The sequence below is a fragment of the Carcharhinus amblyrhynchos genome, chromosome 20, assembly GCF_965287045.1.
Source record: "Carcharhinus amblyrhynchos chromosome 20, sCarAmb.v2.hapA, whole genome shotgun sequence".
Lineage (NCBI taxonomy): Eukaryota > Metazoa > Chordata > Chondrichthyes > Carcharhiniformes > Carcharhinidae > Carcharhinus > Carcharhinus amblyrhynchos.
In genome coordinates, this window is record NC_137343.1 from 6,834,696 (window position 1) to 6,858,106 (window position 23,411).

Below are 23,411 nucleotides of genomic sequence, written 5' to 3' on the forward strand. Positions count from 1 at the left end.
GCAGTTTCTATATTAAACACAGATGATCATGATGTTATGAGCCCCCCCTTGTAAGATGTAAATGTTGTCATAAACAATCCAAGTATTATCCAAGGCAGGCAGTCATTGTTTCTTTCTCTTCACCTCTGTACACCCTCTGAAATCTTTGGCTTAGCTCCCCAGAGATATCATCCACTGTTTGCAATATGTATTACTGACTTGGAGGAAAGAAGCGAATGTATTTTGGCCACATTTGCTGATGATCCCAAAATAGGTGGAAAGGCAAATTGCGAGAGGGATACAAACAGTTTACAAAGAGATATTGATAGGCTAAGTAAGTGGGCAAAATGTTGGCAAATGGAGTATAATGAGGGGAAAATGTGAATTTGTTCATTTAGGCAGGGAGAACAAAAGAACAGTATTATTTAATACTGTAGAAAACTGCAAGACAAAGGGACTTGGGGTTACTTGTGCACGAAACACAAAGTTAGCACACAGGTACAGCAGGTAATCAGGAGGGCTAAAGGAATGTTGCCCCTTATTTCAAGGGGGTTGGATTATAAGAGTAGGGAGATCTTTCTGCAACTGTACAAGATACTGGTAAAACTGCAGTGAGCAGTTTTGTTTCCCTTATTTAAGGAAAAATATCATTTGTTGGAGGCAGTTCAGAGAATATTCACTAGGATTATCTCTGGTATGGAGGGCTTGTCTTATGAGGAAAGATTAAACAGGCTGGGATCTACTCATTGGAATTTAGAAGAATGGGAGGTAATCTCATTGAAACATATATGATTCTTAAGGGGCTTGACAGGGTAAATGCTAAGCGGATGCTTCCTCTTCGTGAGAGAGTCTTGGACCAGGGATCATAGTCTCAGAATAAAGGGGCACCAATTTAAGACTAAGATGAGGAAATTCTTCTGAGGGTTGAGTGTCTTTGGAACATGCTGACTTTCTCGAACCCTGGCTCAGTGTCCCATTTTCCTTGTGTCTTTCTGTGTTGTTATATAATTGTATGTTGTTGGAAGGATGATTTTGCTTTATATGGGTAAGCTATCCTCTGATTTTTCTCTCCTTTCTAGTCTGATTGAGTTGTGCTTGTCCTGTCAGTGACTTCTTGAACGTCTCAGAACCAGTTTTGCTCATGAGCTAACTGCTGGAACTGACAAGAGACAATGTTCCCTTCCATTTTCATAGACTGCCACTATTTGCGATTTTGACCTATAAAGTGCAGGTTGACTTTTGGAGCAGGTTCCTCCCTTTAACATATTTATTAGCAATCATCTTTGATACAGTTGCTGCATGAACATAAGAACATAAGAAATAGGAGCAGGAGTAGGCCATCTAGCCCTTCGAGCCTGCCCCGCCATTCAATAAGATCGTGGCTGATCTGTCGTGGCTCAGTTCCACTTTCCCGCCCTCTCCCCATAACCCTTAATCCTCTCTCTTATCAAAAACCCATCAACCCGCGTCTTAAAAATATTGAGCGAGGTAGCCTCCACCACTTCAACGGGCAGAGAATTCCAGAGATTCACCACCCTTTGAGTGAAGAAGTTCCTCCTCAACTCCGTTCTAAACCGCCCCCCCTTTATCTTGAGGCTGTGCCCCCTAGTCCTACTGTCTTTTTTGAGCGGGAAGAGTCTCTCCACCTCTATCCTATCCATCCCATTCATCATCTTATACGTCTCAATGAGATCTCCCCTCATTCTTCTAAACTCTAACGAGTACAAGCCTAGTTTATTCAGCCTCTCCTCATAGCTCAACCCCCTCAACTCCGGTATCAGCCTAGTAAACCTCCTCTGCACTCCCTCCAAGGCCAAAATATCTTTGCGCAGGTGCGGCGCCCAAAGCTGCACACAGTACCCCAGCTGCGGCCTCACCAATGCCCTATACAGCTGCAGCAAGACCCCCCTACTTTTATATTCAATCCCCCTCGCTATGAAGGCCAGCATCCCATTCGCCTTCTTGACCACATGCTGCACCTGCAAGCTGGGTTTTTGCGACTCCTGCACAAGGACCCCGAGGTCCCTCTGCACCGTCGCCTGCTGCAGTTTTTCGCCACGTAAGTAATAGTCCTTCCTACCATTCTTCCTACCAAAGTGGACCACCTCACACTTGCCAACATTAAATTCCATTTGCCATTTCCTGGCCCATTCGCCCAGCCTATCTAGATCCTTCTGCAGACTCTCCATACCCTCCGCACAATTTGCCGTTCCCCCAATCTTGGTGTCATCAGCAAATTTCGACACCCTACACTCGGTTCCCTCCTCCAGATCATCTATATAAATGGTAAATAGCTGAGGCCCCAGCACCGACCCCTGGGGCACTCCACTAGTCACCATCCGCCAATCCGAATAGCACCCGTTGACCCCCACACTCTGCCTCCTATTTGACAACCAGTCCTCTATCCACGCTAACACCCTACCCCCAACTCCATGTCCCTCGACCTTCTGCAATAACCTCTTGTGTGTTACTTTGTCAAACGCCTTCTGAAAATCCAGAAAGACCACATCCACCGGCTCTCCTCTATCCACCGCTTCTTAACCCACTCCTTTAGCGCTCCTTTGGGATTTGTGCCGGGGCGCAGGTGGGGTTGGACTGAGAAGTCAACATTGATTTGAAAATGTACTGAAAATCAGTGCAGGATGTAGATATCGATTGATGGTTAAGTATCTTTGAATTTACAGTACCTGAGTCTTTTTAGAGCCATCCCAGTATGACCTTGGTTGATAACACAAGCCGATCTCTATGAAGACTGAGATAATAAGTAAGCTGGTTGAATTTTGGAGTATTGTGAGGCCATGTTTGACAGGCCAACCCTAGAGTTTATATATGTACCTGGGAATGTGTCATCTGCTTATTTGGGGGGGATAGCAGCAGTATACTGAGATTTAACAGGAGCACGGGCATTTTTGAATGGAGTAACCAGTTTGTTTAAAACAAAAAGGACGATGACAAGAAAAAAGCAAAATGTCCAATGTCCTTCCAGCACAGGTAACATTAAAAAAAAATTTGGCCAAATTGGAAGAAACTGGCCAAAATTTACAACCTCTCAAATCTCCTCAGCACTTGCCTGTTTAAAATTGCCAGAAAACAAATTGTAAAACATATTGGAAAGTGTGGAATGCAATATTATTTGATTAGCTGTGTTTTTTACACACTGGTACACGCAAGCTGTAATCAGAAAATCCTGTTCTTGAAACCATGAGTGATGCAGTGCTTATAATGCTGCACCATTGTGTTCCCCTCCCACTTTATTGTGTTTACAGACTGCACTATTGAAATTATAGCCAGTCTGTGACTTTCCCAACCCCCAGCACCTGGAATGTAAAACATTCTGAGGAGGTTTTCCATGGCTGTGGAATCATAAAGCATTGAGGGATTCTGGCTAAAATATAACAAAGTCTGAAACCCTCTGACCCAAGTGTCACATTGCCTGCTGCTTCCTTTGACAACCGCTGGTGGCTCCTGGGCCCTCAGTTGCACTTCATCTTGAACTCTGCTTGATGGTGGCCTCACGGTTGTGCTGGCTCACTCTGCCTTCCTGTCTGGCTATCTGACCTCCTTGCCTCACCCTTGGCTTGTTGCCCAACCCAACTGGCCTGGTCAAGTTGCCTCACCGTGCTTCTCCCCTTGGTGACTACTGGCACCTCCTTGTACCTCACCTCGAGTTCTGCTCGACACTGACCTTGGGAGTTGTGCTGACTCATTTGCTGTCTCCCTAGCCTTGGGTCAGAAATTGCTGCTGCTTTTTCTATGCTTTCAGGTTACCCGTCCACCCTAAGTCCTGGCTTGGGAGTTGACAGCTGTTGCGCTGCTGCCTTCAATGACTGCTGTCCAGCGCCTTGATTTGATTTATTATTGTCACATATATTGATATACAGTGAAAAGTATTGTTTCTTGCATGCTATACAGACAAATAATACAGCTCACAGGAGGCGAGAGGGTGCGAAATGTAGTGTTACCGTCATAACCAGGATGTAGAGAGAGATCAACTTAATGCAAAGTAGGTCTATTCAAAAATTTGATGGCAGCAGGGTTGAAACTGTTCTTGAGTTGGTTGGTACAAGTCCTCAGACTTTTGTTACCTTTTTCCCAAGGTGGAAGAGAGAATGTCTGGGGTGCGTGGGGTTCTTAATTATGCTGGCTACTTTTCCAAGGCAGCAGGAAGTGTAGACAGTTTCAGTGGGTGGGAGGCTGGTTTGAGTGATGGACTGGGCTTCGTTCACAACCCTTTGTAGTTTCTTGTGTGGCTTCTTGCTTGGCCCTTGCAGGCTTGCACTCCTGAGGCAAGCTCGATGGCCTCGCTGGCTCAGGCTGCCTACTGGCTCTTTGACCTCCTCAGCTTTGGCTGCTGCGTGTAAGGAGAAAAAATTTTTCAGCCCCCCCCCCCCCCCCGGCTCGGACTCTGTGCCTAGCCACACAGTGTTTCATTTTAAGCTCACATCTGCCCGAAACCCAAGGATTCTGTGCGGATCTTGATTTCATAATTATTCCGATAGCGTCAGTTTGACAAGGTACCTCACAAGAGGTTATTGCAGAAGGTCAGGGGACATGGAGTTGGGGGTAGGGTGTTAGCATGGATAGAGGATTGGTCGTCAAATAGGAGGCAGAGAGTGGGGGTCAATGGGTGCTATTCGGATTGGCGGTTGGTGACTAGTGGGGTGCCCCAGGGGTCGGTGCTGGGGCCTCAGCTATTTACCATTTATATAGATGATCTGGAGGAGGGAACCGAGTGCAGGGTGTCGAAATTTGCTGATGACACCAAGATTGGGGGAACGGCAAATTGTGCGGAGGGTGTGGAGAGTCTGCAGAAGGATCTAGATAGGCTGGGCGAATGGGCCAGGAAATGGCAAATGGAATTTAATGTTGGCAAGTGTGAGGTGGTCCACTTTGGTAGGAAGAATGGTAGGAAGGACTATTACTTACGTGGCGAAAAACTGCAGCAGGCGACGGTGCAGAGGGACCTCGGGGTCCTTGTGCAGGAGTCCAAAAACCCAGCTTGCAGGTGCAGCAGGTGGTCAGGAAGGTGAATGGGATGCTGGCCTTCATAGCGAGGGGGGATTGAATATAAAAGTAGGGGGGTCTTGCTGCAGCTGTATAGGGCATTGGTGAGGCCGCAGCTGGAGTACTGTGTGCGGTTTTGGGCGCCGCACCTGCGCAAGGATATTTTGGCCCTGGAGGGAGTGCAGAGGAGGTTTACTAGGCTGATACCGGAGTTGAGGGGATTGAGCTATGAGGAGAGGCTGAATAAACTAGGCTTGTACTCGTTAGAGTTTAGAAGAATGAGGGGAGATCTCATTGAGACGTATGAGATGATGAATGGGATGGATAGGATAGAGGTGGAGAGACTCTTCCCGCTCAAAAAAGACAGTAGGACTAGGGGGCACAGCCTCAAGATAAAGGGGGGGCGGTTTAGAACGGAGTTGAGGAGGAACTTCTTCACTCAAAGGGTGGTGAATCTCTGGAATTCTCTGCCCGTTGAAGTGGTGGAGGCTGCCTCGCTAAATATTTTTAAGAAGCGGGTTGATGGGTTCTTGATAAGAGAGGGGATTAAGGGTTATGGGGAGAGGGCGGGAAAGTGGAGCTGAGCCACGACCGATCAGCCATGATCTTATTGAATGGCGGGGCAGGCTCGAAGGGCTAGATGGCCTACTCCTGCTCCTATTTCTTATGTTCTTATGTTCTTATGTCAGGCTTAAGTGACCAGATTTTAAAAATTGGTTTCACAGCTTTCACTATTGTGGTTTGATCTCATGAGCTGTAGGTTGCTGGACATTACCATAACCACTATACCACCAAAGTGAGAAATTACAAACCTGTTTTTAAAGTTTATTTATTAATATCACTAGTAGGCTTGAATTAACACTGCAAAGAAGTTACTTTGAAAATCCCCTAGTCGTCACATTCCGGCACTGTTCAGGTACACTGAGGGAGAATTTAGCATGGCCAGTGCACGTAACCAGCACATTTTTCAGGTTGTGGGAGGAAACCGGAGCACACAGAGCAAACCCATGCAGACACAGGGATGTTACAAGTCAGGTTGGATACTTCAGGGCATCCTGTGAAGCTCACCTGACCTGTAATATGTTACATTGAATTTGGCTAAGGTGAGCATGAGAGGTTTCACCTCCGGTGTGGTTCAAGTGACCCATGAGGAACTTGTATCAAAAACAAAGTTTAATTAAGAATATTGTTGACATGTAAGCCATCATCCTGCCGCCACACACACACACACACACACACACACACACACACACACACACACACACACACACCTCCCCCCCCCCCCCCCCCCCCCCAAAAAATAAGCAGCTGAAACATTCCCAGGTACGTATATAAAGTCAGGATAGTGAGTGGTTTGGCAGCAGTGGTGTTCCCATGAATCTGCTGTTCTTGTTTTTCTAGGTGGTAGCAGTCATGGGTTTGGAAGGTGTTGTGTAAGGCGCCTTGCTGGATTCCTGCAGTGCATCTAGTATGTGGTACACTCACTTTGTATTGGTGGTGGAGGGAGTGAATGTTTGTGGATGGGGTGAGAATCAAGCAGGCTGCTTTGTTCTGGATGGTGTCAAGCTTCAGGTATTGTTGGAGCTGTAGACAGTATTCCATCACACTCCTGACTTGTGCTTTTTAGATGGTGAACAGACTCTGGGGAATCAGGTGAGTTACTTGCCACAGAATTCCAAACCTTTGACCTGCTCTTATAGCACAGTATTTATGTGGCTGATCTAGTTCAATTTCTGGTCAATGTGGCTCCAGGATGTTGTTAATGAAGGATTCAGTGATGGCAATATTATTGAATGTGTATGGTGATTGTTGGATTGTCTTGCTGGAGATAGTCATTGCCTGACACTTTTTGCATAAAGTTTACTTTTCAGCCCAAGTTGGATATTGTCCAGGTCTTGCTGCATTTGGACATGGAGTACAGTTATTGAAGAAGGTGGCTCCCAAAACCCTTTTAAGGGCCATTAGGGTTGGGCAACAAATGCTGGAAGTGTCAGTGATGTTCATATTCCATGAATAAATAAGAAAAAAGGTATTTTATGGAATAATACAGTTTAGGGTCCTTGGTGTGGATTGAGACTACAAATGTAATGTTAGTCTGATGCTGAAATGCTCACTGCTAATGCAATTTTTGGGTATTTATTCTTGGTTCCTAATATTGTAGAAAAGTAACTTGTGTTCTTGTTGGACCTCGTGAAAAATGTGATTTTAATACAGTGCCAGTTTTTGCAGCGGTGCCTGTCATATTTTCCCATTGCTCCTCGTTATTGATAAATTAAGTTTGTCATTTTCCTGTGATCACTGGTATGGTTATTTTAATATCGAAGTAAAATGCTCCAAATTGCTTCCTGTATCAACTACCTTTATATGCCAGGTAATAGCCTAAAATTCTAAAATGCAGTAATTGTAAATCTGACTGAAACTGTTCCCTTAAAATAATAACACTTCATTAAAAGTATGTGAAATTAATCTACTAGAGGGCTTCATTCTCCTTGGAAACATTATTTTTATTTGTTATTGCTTTGCATTTGTATCTGTTTTAATTTAGTATCTGCCTGCATGTGTGATCAAGATTAACTGCATTATTTATTGTGCCGGAGTTGTTGATTGGAAGTTGTTACTGTACCAAGAATGCTTGGAAGGGGAGAAGGAAGAAAGAAAATGAGGGATGGTTTTTTGACACCTAGGATGAAGGTTCTGTTAACATAGCTGTCGTATGTGACAACTACACGTACAGAGTGAGGCTACATCAAATTAGTTTCACTGTAATTGCTTGCTTTAAGCGTACCTTTGAAAATGGTTGTGCTTAATATCCTGATGGTTTCTCCTTGCCTGAGGAGAACACGTTTGAACCAAGGGGTCCTGAAAGGTTTAAGGAACTAAAATTGTGGTTGACCAAAAGAATAGACTTTTCTGGTGGTGGTTTTCTTGTCTACAACAATGGATGCATGCTGAAGAGGAACATTCTTTTTTGTTGGTATATGATTGAATGCACAGGGAGAGAATAGAGTTCTGATCTTTTCAGTTTAACTTCCCCCATTGAGTGTCGGTTTTCCAGTGTAATGCTACTGAATCTGTAATCCAGATAATGTGAGTTCAAGTCCCACCATGTCAGTTTGAGAATGGAACTGGATTGAAATAACCAAACCTCAACATAAATGTTGGTATCAGTGCAAATGACTATAAAGTTGTTGAATTGTCATAAATCCGAACTGATTCGCTAAAGAAGAGAATTTGTGGTCCTTAATCGGTTCAACTTCTGTGATTCTAGTCCCACTCTAAAGTGGTTCATTCTTAACTGCCCTCAGAATGGAGTGATTTCTAAGCAACTTCAATCAAACCAACACAAAGATTGCAATGAAGAAGATGGCTCACCTCCATCACTACCACCATCTCAGGATAATAATTACCTGTGATGCTCAAATTCTGAAAATGACCCACAATCAAATTGGGGTTTAGTCCAGCTATGCAGCTGATACTTCACAAGTAGCAGTTGTAAGAGGAGGGAGAAAGAATGAGTCGAAAGAGAGGAGAATCAAGCAAGGCTGGTCTTATCATACAAAAGCATTTTCTGTTGGCTGATGGTAGAATGAGATTCATAGCGGTCCTTTGTGCTATGGAACTTTAAAATAAGGGGATCTTAATGAAACATACAGGATATTGCGAGGCCTGGATAGAGTGGATGTGGAGAGGATGTTTCCATTAGTAGAAAAAACTAGAATCAGAGGGCGCAGCCTCAAGCTAAAGGGATGATTTTTTTTCAAAACAGAGATGAGGAATTTCTTCAGCCAGGGAGTGATGAATCTGTGGAACTGTTTGCCACAGAAGGCTGTGGAGGCCAGATCATTGAGAGTATTTAAGACAGAGATACTTAGGTTCTTGATTAATAAGGGGATCAGGGGTTATGGGGGAAAAATCAGGAGAATGAAGGTGAGAAAAATATCAACCACAATTGAATGGCGGAGCACACTCAATGGGCCGAGTGGCCTAGTTCTGCTCCTACTTCTTATGGTCTTATAACATTTGAGTGATGGATTTACACCTGCAGTCACACCTATTGCAGATCCTTGTGCCATTGCAGGAAAGTACTGATCAAAGCTCGAGTGGAATGGGGGAGACAGAAAAATAAGGGAATCATAATCAGGCTTCTAATTCACGTCTCTGCCAGTTTGAGCAGTGTATATTTTGGCCTGTGAAAGAATGGCTGACATTTATTCCCAGTGTTGATGCTTGGACTAGAAATCCAGAAATTCACTAGTGATGGTTGTGTGACAGGTGGGGATGGGAGTGGGCAGATATGAGACCAAATATTCATCACAAGCTACTCACTGATTCAAACAAAATGCCAGAGTATTGTTAACACATGGGTTTCAGTGTGAAAGGATATGGTCAGAAGCTCAGCCAACAAACTGATGTTATTTTCAAAATCTCTGTTTTTATCTCTGAGCAAGCTTTAAAAAGCCTTTGTGATTTTTTTTGGAATGTCGATTGTGTTCCTCAAAAGAGAAAGATGCCATTTGTACTCCTGTTTTATGATGAGTTATCAGTTCCTGATTCTAAATGAATGTGGTTTAATTCTTCACCCTGAGTAGATCCAGACAAGGGTATATTTAAGTTTACAGTTTTTGTACGGAAAGTCAATAGTAAGTCATTGATTGAAAAGAAGTGAGAGTTTTTGAGGACAAAATGTGGAGTGACCTTAAAAATAGATTGGGGTTTGGGGGCGGGGGGGCAGGGTACCAATTTGAGCAGTAAGCTGTTTTTTTTTATGCCTTGAAGCCACCTTTTCAGTGCACGCCAAATGAGCATTTTTAGATCAAACAAAATAAATTATTTCATGTCTTTGCTCCAACCTGTAATGTAAAATAAGGCAGAATTCTCCCAAAAGAATTCTAAGTTCAAATTTGCATGAAAACCGGAGTAAATCACACTTTTTTTATTTAGCAGGACATTCAAAATGAATCTTCCGCATTCTGTGTACATGCAGAGTGCCTTAGCGTAAATCACACCAAAAATCAAGGGCAGGGCCTATTCCCAATCGGGAGGCCAGCTGCTAAGCATTAAGCGGGCCACTGCGTGTGTGCCGATGCGCAGTGGCCCCTGTCTGCCGGTCTCCCGATTCCAGCCAGCTCGATAGCCAGTACTGCAATCCCCGTAGCACTGGCCCTCCACCTATCCATGGCCTGATTGCTGGCTTCCCCGTGCATGTCCAGGCACAGGCTGGCACTGGCACGGTACCAATTCCCAGAAAGTGGAGAGCTACTGTAAATCTTGCTGGAGTAAACCATTCTAGAGGGGAATGGCAGGAGATGCTAGCGGGTCCAGTCCCGGGCCTGCTAATTGTATTCAAAATATACAGAAATGCTGATTTCCATAATTTATGCACCTCCCTGCCTAATTCCAGCGCAGATGTAATGTCGCCGGAACTCTGGCACTGGGAGATACTATCAGGGCAGGACGTCCCACATGTCGGTACCACTGGAATCTCCTGGCCCACTCCCCAAAAAAAATTAGTGCAGTGGAATGAGAATTGCACCCCCCTGTTTGATTTTCCATCCGTATTAACACAAAAACTTCGTTGGGTTTGAGCCGAGAAAATTTGTGTTTCACCTGTCTCGGTTTTCACTGTCTTTCTTGTTTCCTCCCCAATCATCCTCTAAATCTAAAGTGGAATTTTAAAAAAAGTCACAAATTTGCCAGTGGGGAGAAAACTAAGATTAGAACTTTGGGTTTGAGCTGGTGTCAGGTTTTAAGTGATAGTCTAGGGTGGTACCAGTTGCTAACTGTGCTTCATTTTTCATAGGTGCCTATGTGAACAATACTGGTAAAGTGCCTAACTTTGGAGCAGCTATGGACGCCAGCAGGATCTCAGGCAAACATGAGGGCAAGATCCAGCAACTGTGTGCTTCCAGTGGTAAAGGTGCTGATGGTGAAGGAGACGGTTGTCAGAATGGATCTAAGTCCGTTTGCAGGTCCACTGGGCCTTCTGGCATTGCCCAGGCTGTCTCTAGCTCACCAGAAAGTCAGCCACCAAAGTGCAGATCTGATGAGAGCACAGAGCCTTCCCCAGGTGTGGATGGTTTCCATGACAACTTAAAGAAGCTTCAGGGAGCTAAATCTGAAATGTTTGTTCAAAAAAGTGAAGCTTTGCAGTCGCTCATTCTAAGTCTTCCTATGCAAGAAACCGATTTGTGTAAGCATTTATTTACAGTGGTGGCTCTTCCACCCTCCTTCCTCCTTTTTTGAACTTTCCTCTTTGCCAAAATTGGCATGCTTTTTAAGCTTAATTGATCAAGCTGGCAACTCCATGTGCTGTCTCTTTCTGTGCATGTGCTATCATTGAAATGTCTTTTCAAGGAAAAATTGGGAGATGAAAAGTTGTCTTATTCCAAATGTCAGTAGCCAAAAAGTGAAGTTTACAGATATCAACTGGTGTCAGCAAGAATAAGGGACACATCCATCTACCCCATTTTGGATTTGAGCTTGCTGGATGGGAGTGCAGTGGGTAAGTTAGGAGTGACGTAGTTTACATCATAAGCTGGAATTTTCCTTAGCTACCTCATGTCACAAGGTAGCCTTCTGCTTCAGCACAAATAACTCATTGAAATCAATTTCCATTCATGATTTTGGAAATTGTCTCATTCCCATAAACCTATTTTTCCCTATTACCTACTGAGAGCAGGTTGGAAGAGGAATGCAAAGGAGGTTGGAATTGGACATGGAGCTGGAGGTGAGAGCAGAGGTGGGATGAAGCCATAGAGGGATTTGCAAGTGAGAAAACCAATTTTTCAATTTAAGTCTGTTGTGTAACAGGGAGTTAATGGAAGTTTGTGAATTTAATGCAGACGTAGGCAGCAGTGTTGACAAGTTGAAGTTTGTTTCAATTTGTTGTGTCACAGTTGCTATGAAACAATACTAATAATCATGTTGATTTTTTGTTTGCTGCTATACATTAATTGTATTCCCATAACTGTGTAATGATGTACAGCAAAATGCCTGTATAAATTATCATACGTACAGCTGCCTATTTGATATTGGTACTGATTCTTTCCTGTATGCCTTCACTGTGCAGTCTTAAAGATAACAATTAATGACGTGAGGTCAGCAGTTTAAAACTACAGTGTTATAAAACACATTGTAAAACTCTAATTAAAAAATACATTAGGGGCTAACAAATTTGGAAGTCTGCTCTTTACCTGCATCACTAAAATGGTGACAAAGTAACAAACCAAGTTAATTTTGACATTGTCATTTCAATTATGTTCACCCATATAGACTTTTTACTAGGATGACATTTGTACGTTATAGGAATAAACAGCAGCTTTGGATAGAATTCCTCAATGTTACTGAATGTTTCATGACAATACTGGGGAAGGAATGAAGCTGTAAGACCAGCCCCATTTCCTTTACCTTCTTGAGATTGAGATAGTGTTGATGTGAACTATGCAAAAGTACCTGCCCCATCTCCCAAATTCAGTTGAAAGAAATAGAGGGATGAAGAATGGAGTGGAAAGTTCAAAAAAATAAATGTATGTATGCGATTTGTTTTAGTTTTCTTGAATTTAAGTGACAAAGCACAAAACCAAATCCCATTTTGTATAACATGCCCTAAAACCCTGTTGCCTTTGTTGACTCTTGCACTGTGCTTCAGCTTTGTGCTTCTTGTTTGTGTGCCTATACAAATGAGTTTAGTTGTTGGTATTATAGCATAATTTGTGGTATTCATGTTTACTGTATTTGGCAATTGATATGTCCAAATCCTTGGATTTTGTCTGTGGGATGATTTACTGCATGCGGGATTTGTAGATAAAGATTTATTTTGTTCCTTTACCATGTTCATCTGGGATTGGCAGTTGAAGGATGCCTATAGTTTTTAAGGTTAGAATCATAGAATCCCAACATTGCAGAAGGAAGTCATTCAGCCTATCAAGCCTGCATCAGGCTGTATCCCCATAGCCCCACGTATTTACACTGCTAATCCTCCTGACACTAAGGGGCAATTTACCGTGGCCAGTCAATCTAACCTGCACATCTTTGGACTGTGAGAGAAAACAGAGCAGCTGGAGGAAACCCACGTGGACATGGAGAGAGTGTGCAAACTTCACACATACACGTGCACCCAAGGCTGGAATTGAACCTGGGCTGAGAGGCAGTAGTGCTAACCGCTGTGCTGAGTAGCCATTTAAGAAAACCCAATATTCTCATTTCCGAGATCTTTAGTTTAGCCATTACGATGTTAGTGATGTTTGGTATGGTGTGACTTGTTTCCACCACAAGGAGGTGCTCTAATGTCAGGCAGTTGTTTGGTCTGACACAATGGGGATTAACTGCAGTAGGACTTTAAGGATTGTTAACTGGGGGCATGGGGCAGGGTGGGAGATGCAGCATGGCTGGCAGTCAGAGGTTCTGCTGGTTTGTAGAGAAAAGTAGGACTATGCGATTGTTTTTGCGATTGGACGTTTTAGCTTTTTAAACGGTTCCTCACAGTTGATATCACTGGATACAAGAGCAACAATTTTTTGAAATCATTAATGTTGCATTATGCTCATCTCTACCTGGGCACGGGTGCTATAAACCTACCATCACTTCAGCAGGCCTCAGGCCTGTTCCTGCTGCATGATATGATCTGTGAAATTGTACTGGTTCCCTATTTACTTTCATTGAATGGCAGTGTATAGATGACAACTAACTCAGGAAGCTGCTGTTGTCCAGTAGGTGTAGTCAGCCGACTTATCACAGTTGAATCCACCTTCTCACTTGATGTCATTGGATAATAATCCAGTAATCGCATCATCTCCCGAAACTCTGTGGTACTGGGGCCGATTATAACTTCTTGCCTTGCTAACTCGTGCTGAGGATGGATCCCAGACCTTTCTGATCACTAGCTTGGTCTTGCATTACTGTTCTTGTTAGGCTATCCAGAGAGCCACCTTGTCCTTACTGGAATTCCGATCTGCATTTTTTTAATGATGTTCTGTTAACTTTCACTTGTGATATGGGCCATGGCAACATCTCACTACAGCTAAATGACTCTGTAATATGCTAGCCTTGTGCTGGTTATTAGACAGCTTTTAACAGTGGTTTGGATTTGGGGTGCACTCAACACTGTGGTTGTTATGGGAAGCCTTGTAGCCCAGTGGGTAACATCCCTGCTTCTGAACCAGAAGCTCCGGGTTTGAGTACCACGTCAGATTTTGATGACCAAACAAGTTATTGACCTGCGAAACCCTTCCAACACTCGCCAGTGGTAGGCAGTAAGGTAGAGGAGAGTCTGGTCAGCCATGCTTTATATCTCTGGCAACAGACCTGCGATCTGTACCAGAAAAAAAACAGCAATGAAAGCAGTCCACTGTTTATGGAAAGAGAAGCGAGCGAATGAATAATGGTCATTATGGTACTAGACTGACAAGCCAGTGGTTGTAAATTCAGATTATAATGTTGTGAAATTTATTTAAATAAATTTGTGGGCTAATATCAGAAAAATATAAGTGGATTGTCATAAACACGTAATTGGTTCACCAATGTCCTTCAGGAAAAAGAATCTCCTCCTCCCTATCTTATTTTGGCTCTGACATGACCTGAACCCCATAAGAGGTGATTGTCTCTTGGTAAACGTATTCTGCAATCTGCTCAGCCTTGTGAATGTTGTTACAAGGCAGAAGGCCCAACAGTACCAAGAGATGTTCTTGGGGAGACTGGAAATGGAAAATGAATTTCATGCCAACATCCCACTGCCTGTGTTTTTCAAAAAAAAATCATTTTGTATGTTTATTCTTGCCTTATAAACATAATAAGAAATTGCTAAATAAAATTAGGTGATTTTTTTTGTCGGTTTATGTAACCAATTTGTTCACTGCTATTCATTTATGACACTAAAGTTCTTTGGTCCATTTATGTTGTAATGAATTTCTCAACTTTACGATTGTCAGTACAGTTAATCCAATGAGCTGCCACCCTGAGTCTCTGCTTGATTTTATCTCTCTCTCATCAGCCCACCCACTAACAAAATAAAGAAAATTGTTACTTATTGTTGAAACTGTGTTGGATGTCTCTTGTACAACAAGACCTGACCAGATTTTGTATCCAGGAATATTGGGAAGGTTTAGATTCTGGTAAAATTAGGTGATTTTCGTCTTTGTGACGAGGCAAGAGCTAATAAAAGTATTCAAAATTATGAAGGACTTTGCTAAAAGAAATAAGGAGAAACTGTTTCTACTGTTTGGTGGTCCTCTAACCGGAACACACATTTGAGAGTAATTAGCAAAAGAGCCAAAGGGTTGGGGTGGTGAAATTTGTTTTTAATGCTGCAACCTGTAATGATCGGGAACGCATCACTGGGAAAAGGCAGCAGAAACAGATCCAGTTGTGACTTCCAGCAGAGAATTGGATAAATTCTAAAATGGAATGGGGGGGAAAAGGTCTAATGACAAGTTAGCCTTGATTAGTGTGTTTTGGATCTATAGGTGACTGGGACTAGCTGAGGATTTGGACTAGCTTAGCTCTGTAAAGCTACGTGAAATGGGAGGGAGGTGACTATAAAGAAGGAATTTGACATGTGACATTTTTAGATGGTCTAGGTTAAATCAGGCTGGCTCTCTAAAAGAGCGATAGTCATGCCTAGATTGGAAATTGTGGTTTCCATGGCATCATGAAAGTTTAGAAAAGATTAAGCATTTATGAATATTTCAGGTTACAGAGCTTCGTGACAAAATGATTATAGCTTTAGCATATTAGTTTGCAAACTGACAAGGTATTTTTGTATATAAGCAGTGTTAATAAGAACAGAGTTTTAAAATGATTGTAATTGCTCTGCTTTATGTTACAGGAAGAGTTAGGTGGTTTGAATTCATGATTTTGTTTTGAAATCAGGTACACTGGATCCATCTTTGAAAGAACAGAATGAAGAACAGATACGTTCACAGGCTCAACGGCGTCTTGAAGAGCAACTCAAACAGTACAGAGTACAAAGGCATCAGCAGAGAGTAAGTGTGTACGGATACAGCAGGTAGAAGCAGGGCAAGAGAGCCAACTCATCTCTGTTTCTACTCAGTTGTGATTATACAAACTTGCAGTAATTAACCTGTACTGCTTAACTCAGTGATGCACTCATCAAAGTCAAAAGATTGTGCGTTCAAGTCCCATTCCAGGATTTGAGCACATCATATAAGCTGACACTCAGTGCAGTGCTATTGCAAGCATCAAGTAGGGGACATTAATCCGAGACCCCACCTGCCTGTTTGGGTGAATGCAACAAGTCAGAGAGAGGTTTGTGCTGTTGCTGTAGGCTCCGCCACTAATGATGGGGCAAAAGCAAGGGTGGATGCTGGAGTCAGGAAAATGAGTTGTGCAATCAGACCTAAAGGGCTAACTACGCCAAGGAGGGAACTGTAAGCAAGTGTTTTAAGGCCAAAATAAATCAATAATTTAATGGTGGTGTAGAGGGCAGGAAAAGGACTTGATGGAACTGATTTATGAATATAGAAATTGCTGAATGAAATATTTTTCTTCTATTGTCTTAACTGCAATTACTATTAACATTTTCTTTTCGCTTAGTAGCAATTTCTGAGAATTCACATTTATGTTTTTTTATAGAACAAATTCCTGTCTTGTTGAGGAGCAGTTTTTTAAAATGGTATTTCTACTTGTATCTTTCAGTCTAAGCAATCAACACCAAAAAACCGACTGACCAGTACTTTGGACCCAGAGTTGATGTTCAACCCAGAAGTACTTCCAAGAGCTAATACCCTCGCCTTGACAACAGAATACTCCTTCCTGAGAACCAGTGTTCCACGAGGACCCAAGGTGGGCAGCCTTGGAATGCCAAACGTTTCCAGAGATGAAAAGACCTCAAGGAGTTCAAGGACCAGCAAAATACGATCTCTTGCCGATTATAAAACAGAGAGTTCAGAGGCCATGAGTAGTATGGGAAGGTCTTCTAGTGTGGAAACACTATCCCAGATCAGGACTGGTTCATCCACGTCTGTTATATCTGAAATAGGCTTTTCCTCAGAAAATGGTGATAAACTAGAAGCTTTGTTACACATTGAGGACAACAGCTCTGAGATCGATGAGCTAGGTACGAGACAAGATGAGAATGAAAGTGACAGCTCTTCATACAGCAGTATATCTACCAGTGGTATTTATGGGCCCATGCCCTCACTGGACATAAAGCAAAAAAATACATACACTGTTGATGGACAAGAAATATTATCAAATGATATGGGGCAGTTCCCTTCTATTGGGGAGGTGTTGCAAGCTGCAGCAGCAGAACACCAGACTGAGCAGCAGGAGGTGAATGGAGCAGTGCGGAGTCGGAGGGACAGCATTTCCAGCAGGTAACTGCACCGTCTATATGATTAAGCAGCCTTACAGAAGCTGTTAAAGGCAAGACAGAACTTGAAAGATTGTACGTTAGCAGCTGCCCAATAAAATAATCTTCTGTTAAAAACAGTTGTGAATTCTTAATAGGAAGCAAATATTTGAGGATTGAACTTTGCAAACAGAATTTGTTTTATAGTAACGCAAGACAAAATTATTCCACATAGCTTGAATGTCATGTCTGTTTTAGCATTGAGTATTTTGTTTTAATAATGCTTATGGCTTCATTGGAAAGTTGCTGAATCTTATAAAAATAAATGAGTGACATTCATAGCACCGTGTGGATCGTTGACCCATTGAGTGAGTTAAAAAATGACCAGGCAGGAACTCCTCAAAATCCATTCCTTTTTTTCCCCTTTTGTTCACCTTCTCCCTTCCTATTGCCCCAATATTCACTTAAGCAGCCCATCAGCACTTCTGGGTTAATTTTTTAAGTATCAGCTAAAAGATTTGAAAGAATTTCCAAGTTCTGAGATGTTGTGTTCTTTTGTCCTGTTCAATTCCAATGTAGGCTGGCCTTTTACGATGAGGTTTTCCCCACAAAGTTAGCTAATTTTGGGATTGTTGGGTTCAAATTGCTTTTGGTTATTAAGATCTCCATCCTCCAGTAATTGTGCGGTCAGTGCTGTATTCTATTTTGTGTGGATTGTATAGCTGCACTCCTTTAATTCTGGCCACTTGAAAAATTATGATTTTTTTAATTCCACCATTGGCAATCAAGCTTCCTGCACTAAGTTCTGGAATTCCTTCTCTCGCTCATTTTTGACATGCCTTAAAACCTACCTTTTCAGCTAAGCATTTGTTCATCTGGCCTTAAATTGCCTTGTATTATCAGAGAATTATAGAACCTTACAATGCAGAAGGATGCCAGTCAGCCCATCGAGTCTTCTCCCACCACCATCCCACCCAGGCTCTATCCCCACAACCACATGCATTTACCCTGCTAATCCCATGACACTAAATAGCATTGTCAATCCACCTAACCCGCACAATTTTGGACTGTGGAAGGAAACCAGAGCACCTGGAGGGAGAACATGCAAACTCTGCACAGTGACCCAAACCGTGTCCCTAGCGCTGTGCGGTAGCAGTGCCAACCATTGTGCCACCAAGCCTCAAGTTGCTGTTATAAAGCAGAAGCTGCTTGAACCGTGTTGGAATTATATCAGTATAATCATTAAAGAAGGAAGGGTTGCAACTTTGCCTCAAATTGCCACATGAGGGAAGAGGGAAGCCACATTCTTTGATGCTGCATTGGATTATTCTACAGGAATCATCTTAAGTTCTTTTGCTTACTATGTTTTCTATTCTGTAGATGTTTCACCTTCAATAGAAACAAGGTAAAAGCACTGCACCAGGAATTAATCTAGGAACCTGGATTCAGATCTGACCACGGCAGTTAAATTAAATAAAATCAGGAATAACCAGCCATCATCATTGATCGGAAACTATTAGATTGTCATAAAAGTACAGCTAGTTCACTTAATCCTTTAGGAAAGGAAATATGTTGTCATTATTTGGATTTGGCCTGTGTTTCCAGACCATCCACAATGTACTGACTGATGGTCTAATAAGTTACTCCGTTGCGGTGAAGGTGACTCACTGCCACTTACCAAGGACAAAGTAGGGCTTTGACAGCAATGTGTCATCCTATAAATAGATTTTAAAAAAGCTTTGGGAAATGAAGCTATATCTGATTGTTCAAATGGCTACATTCGCATCGGGATCAGTTTTGAGTTTCATGGTATAGTCATTATTTCATTAAGCAGTTTCATTAGTGGAACGTGTGCATTCATCTACCACAATTGAGTGTGGGGATCGCACATGAATTTCAAATCTGATGGGGCTGCTGGAATTATTTTCTGTTTAATATTGACTGTGTGTTCAGGTCAGCTGTGTTGTAAATTTATTCTGCAGTGTTTCCATGGAAAGTTCTGTGGCGGAATCCCATGATGATCTCATGCAAATTCTTAAAGAAAAGATGCGACTTGAGGGACAATTGGAAGCTCTGTCTTCTGAAGCTAATGAGGTGAAAAATATTTTTCTTTCATTACCCTGCACTTGCCATTGGAGGGAATAGAATGACCTGACATTTAACACCACAGTAAATAGTAGAAATATGGAAGTCTTGGGTTCAGTTGGCTTTAAACACTGTCTCTGGTTGGTCTGTACTCATGAGCACATCTTTGGTGTGTTTTTAATCTGTGCAAGCCAGTTGAACCACAAGACAAAGCTAGACTTAAATCCACCAGATCTATTGTTGGACCATCTATACATTGATGAAAGGACCACTTGGAGAGATCCCATTGCACTGCAGATGTAACATTGTACCTTGTGTTTGATTCACAAAGAAAAAACATTCCTTCTTACAATTTGTGTAAGGGGGTGGGAAGAGTTAGTTTTTGACGTACAATGTTTTCCTGGTAAAATCCAGGTTCTGTAAGCTGTTTACTGCTCATGGTAATACAGAAATCTTTTTGGAAGTAGTCCTCCTCTTTATGGCTCCCATAGGAAAAAAAATACAAATTCAAATTATTACTCATTTGGTTATATAGCTTTTAGATTTATTTTGAATTTCTGAAACTGTCAAGTTCTTTAAGATTATGAAGGGGATCAATAATCCAATAGGGATTTCAGGAGAAACCTCTTTACCCAGCGAGTGGTGAGAATGTGGAACTCACTACCACAGCAAGTGGTTGACAGTTCTAAGTTCTTAGTGTCCATGTGAATGGAGTTTGTGTAATTTTTCTTTCAAGTAATTTTACACGCTCAGTTTCAGGTATTCTGACAAAAAAAGCATAATCAATTCTTAGTAAATGGAAAAAAGGTTTTTATTACTATTCTTTTTAAATTCTAAGGGTTTGAAAGAGAAGACGGAATTGCAGGCCCAGTTAGCAGCTTTAAATGCACAACTACAGGCACAGGATGAGCAGAAGGTGCTCAGTGAGCAAAAGCAAAGCGTGCTGAACGCTGAAGTAAGCACCTTACGACAAACATGTTCCAGTTTGGAACAGGCCATGACTGAGCTGCAGACCAATCTCGAGGCTAAAAATGCCAGTTTAGCTGCACTAAGCAATGATCTTCAGTTGTCTGAGGAGCAGTACCAGAGACTGATGGGAAAAGTCACAGATATGCAGCAGGCACTCTCTAACAGAGATGATTCAGGTATGTCTTGATTGGGTGATCCCCACACCCTAAACTTCTGCCAGGAAACAGTTTTATTAATGTTTGCAGGTTACCGTTGCTCAGGTTTTCTTCTTGTTTTGCGCACCCAGCTAATATGTATTGGATGGTTTGAATGTTGAGGCATCATAGAGCCCTAGCAAAACTGGAGTCAATGGGAATCGGAGTGTGGGGGGGAAGCTCTTTGTTGGGTTGAGTCACTTTTGGCACAAAGGAAGATGGTTGTGGTTGTTGGAGGCCAATTATCTCAGTTCCAGAACATCACTGTAGGAGTTCTTCAGGGTAGTGTCCTAGGCCCACCCATCTTCAGCTGCTTCATCAATGACCTTCCATCATTAAAGTCAGAAATGGGAATGTGCAGTCATCAGTGGACAATATTCAGCACCAATCCCCATGACTCGGATACTGAAGCAGTTCATGCCCAAATGCAGCAAGACCTGGACAATATCCAGACTTGGGCTGACAAGTGGGAAGTAACATTTGTGCCACACGAGTGTAAGGCAATGACCACCTCCAACCAGAGATCTAACTTTTACCCATGGACATTCAGTGGCATTACCATTGCTGAATCCCCCACTACCAACATCCTGGGGGTTACCACTGATCAGAAACCGAACTGGGCTAGCCATATAAATACTGTGGCTGTCAGAATTGTTAAGAGGTTAGGAATCTTGCGGTAAGTAGTTCATCTTCTGACTCCCAAAAGCCTGTCCACCATCTACAAGTCACAGGTCAGGAGTGTGATGGAATACTCTCCACTTCCTAGATGAGTGCAGCTCCAACAAAACTCAAGAAGCTTGATGCCATCCAGGATAACACACCCTGCTTGACTGGCACCCAATCCATAAACATTCACTTCATTTACCAGGGGTGCAAAGTGGCAGCCATGTTTACCATCTACAAGATGCATTGCAGGAACTCACCAGGCCTCTTTAGACAGCACCTTCCAAACTCATGACCACTACCATACAGAAGGACAAGGGCAGCAGACAAATGGGAACACTGCTAACTGAATGTTTCCCTCCAAGACATTCACCAGGGGAGGCAGTAGCATAGTGGTATTGTCACTGGGCTAGTAAGTAGTAGAGCCAGGTAATGCTCTGAGGACCTGGGTTTAAATGCGACCACAGCAGAGGTGGTATTTGAAATTAATACAAATCTGGAATTAAAAAGTCAGATGATGACCACAAACTATCGTTGATTGTTGTGAAAACCCATCTTTTCGGGCAGGAGATCTGCCATTCTTACCCAGTCTGGCCTATGTGTGACTCTGAACTCTCAACAATGTGGCTGACTCATAAATGTTCTCTGAAACTGAGACACTCAGTTCAAGGGCAGTTAGGGTTGGGCAACAAATGCTGGCCAGTGATGCCCACAGCCCACGAGGAATTAAAAAAATGCAAGTTTCTAGTCATAGCATTTTTAATTGATTCAGTCTGGTTTCCAAGAGACAATTCATTCTGTCTTCTGAATTGTTTTAAATATAATGACTTCATAATATGTATGTGACAGTATGTATGTGTGACAAATGATGCAAGGTCATTGAGAATACTGGCTGGGATTCTGTTGAATTTTGCAGCTAGTTTTAACTTGTTTTGAGTTACTTAGCTTTGTGTAAGAACATAAGAAATAGGAGCAGGAGTAGGCCATCTAGCTCCTCGAGCCTGCCCCACTATTCAATAAGATCATGGCTGATCTGAAGCGGATTAGTTCCACTTACCCGCCTGCTCCCCATAACCCTTAATTCCCTTACCAATCAGAAATCTATCTACCCGTGATGAAACACATTCAACGAGGTAGCCTCCATCACTTCAATGGGCAGAGATTCACTACCCTGTATTGATATGTTGAGCCTTAGATAGCTGATTTGAATATTTTATTTTTACATTTATTTAAAGCATTACAAATATTTTTGTGTTTTTTTAATAAGGAAACTGGTCTTTTAGAATTGCCAAAGTATAATTTCATTACTAGTTACATATTTGTTAGTAACTTAATTTCCACAATCTGTTTGTTTGATTAGTATTACATAATAGTTCCTTTTGAATAACACGTAATGACTATCTTCAAGTTATATTTGGATACGTGAGATTTTGATAGTCACACAAATGATTAGTTAGGTTGATTAAATAATTTACTGCAGTCCCATCAGTTGGCCTTAAAAGATGTAGTTGTTTTGTTTGATCTTGTCTAGCCCAATTCTAAAAAGTAAAAAATAAAGTTTATTTATTAGTACAACTAAGGCTTACATTAACAATGCGATGAAGTTACTGTGAAATTTCCCTAGTCGCCACACTCCAGCACTGTTCAGGTCAATGCATCTAACCAGCATATCTTTCAGACTGTGGGAGGAAACCCACGCAGCCACAGGGAGAACGTACAAACTCCACACAGACATTGACCCAAGCTGGGAGTCGAATCAGAGTCCCTGGTACTGTGAGGCAGCAGTGTTAACCATGTTGCTGCCATGCTGCCCAATTCTGTGTTCCTGAACCTTGTTTAGAAGAAAAATTAATTAAATATAGGGAACTAACTCGGAGGTAGTTATTCTAAAGTGATTTTATTTTATTTTCTGCAGTTCATGCAATTCAGCAACAAATGACAGTCCTGCAGAGCCAGCTTCAGCAGGTTCAGTTGGATCGTGCCACTCTGACAAGCCAGCTGAAGGCATCACAGTCTGAAATAACTTCTCTGCAGCAGGTTCGGCAGTGGTACCAGCAGCAACTGACACTGGCACAAGAAGCAAGAGTTCGGTTACAAAGTGAAATGGCAAATGTGCAGGTAAGGCACCAGAATAGATTTTTTACAGCTTTTGGAGGGGTCCATGTTCCCCCTAGCCCAAATCAATCCAGTTTAGCTCCTTTTGTATTCCA

General features: G+C 42.3%; 1 protein-coding gene across 6 annotated transcripts in view; it reads left to right on the top strand.

Annotated features, from left to right (window-relative positions):
• The window catches only part of golga3 (golgin A3), a 68,029-nt gene that overhangs the window by 17,996 nt on the left and 26,622 nt on the right, over positions 1-23,411 (top strand). For 4 of the 6 annotated variants that reach the window (XM_080208019.1, XM_080208018.1, XM_080208020.1 and 1 more), the window contains exons 3-8: positions 10,784-11,173; positions 15,850-15,962; positions 16,636-17,315; positions 19,273-19,384; positions 20,214-20,520; positions 23,117-23,319. In XM_080208019.1, coding sequence (XP_080064145.1) covers positions 10,784-11,173; positions 15,850-15,962; positions 16,636-17,315; positions 19,273-19,384; positions 20,214-20,520; positions 23,117-23,319 — 1,805 coding nt within the window. The remainder of the gene's footprint in view (positions 1-10,783; positions 11,174-15,849; positions 15,963-16,635; positions 17,316-19,272; positions 19,385-20,213; positions 20,521-23,116; positions 23,320-23,411) is intronic. The other 2 variants (XM_080208022.1, XM_080208023.1) reach the window with 2 other exon arrangements.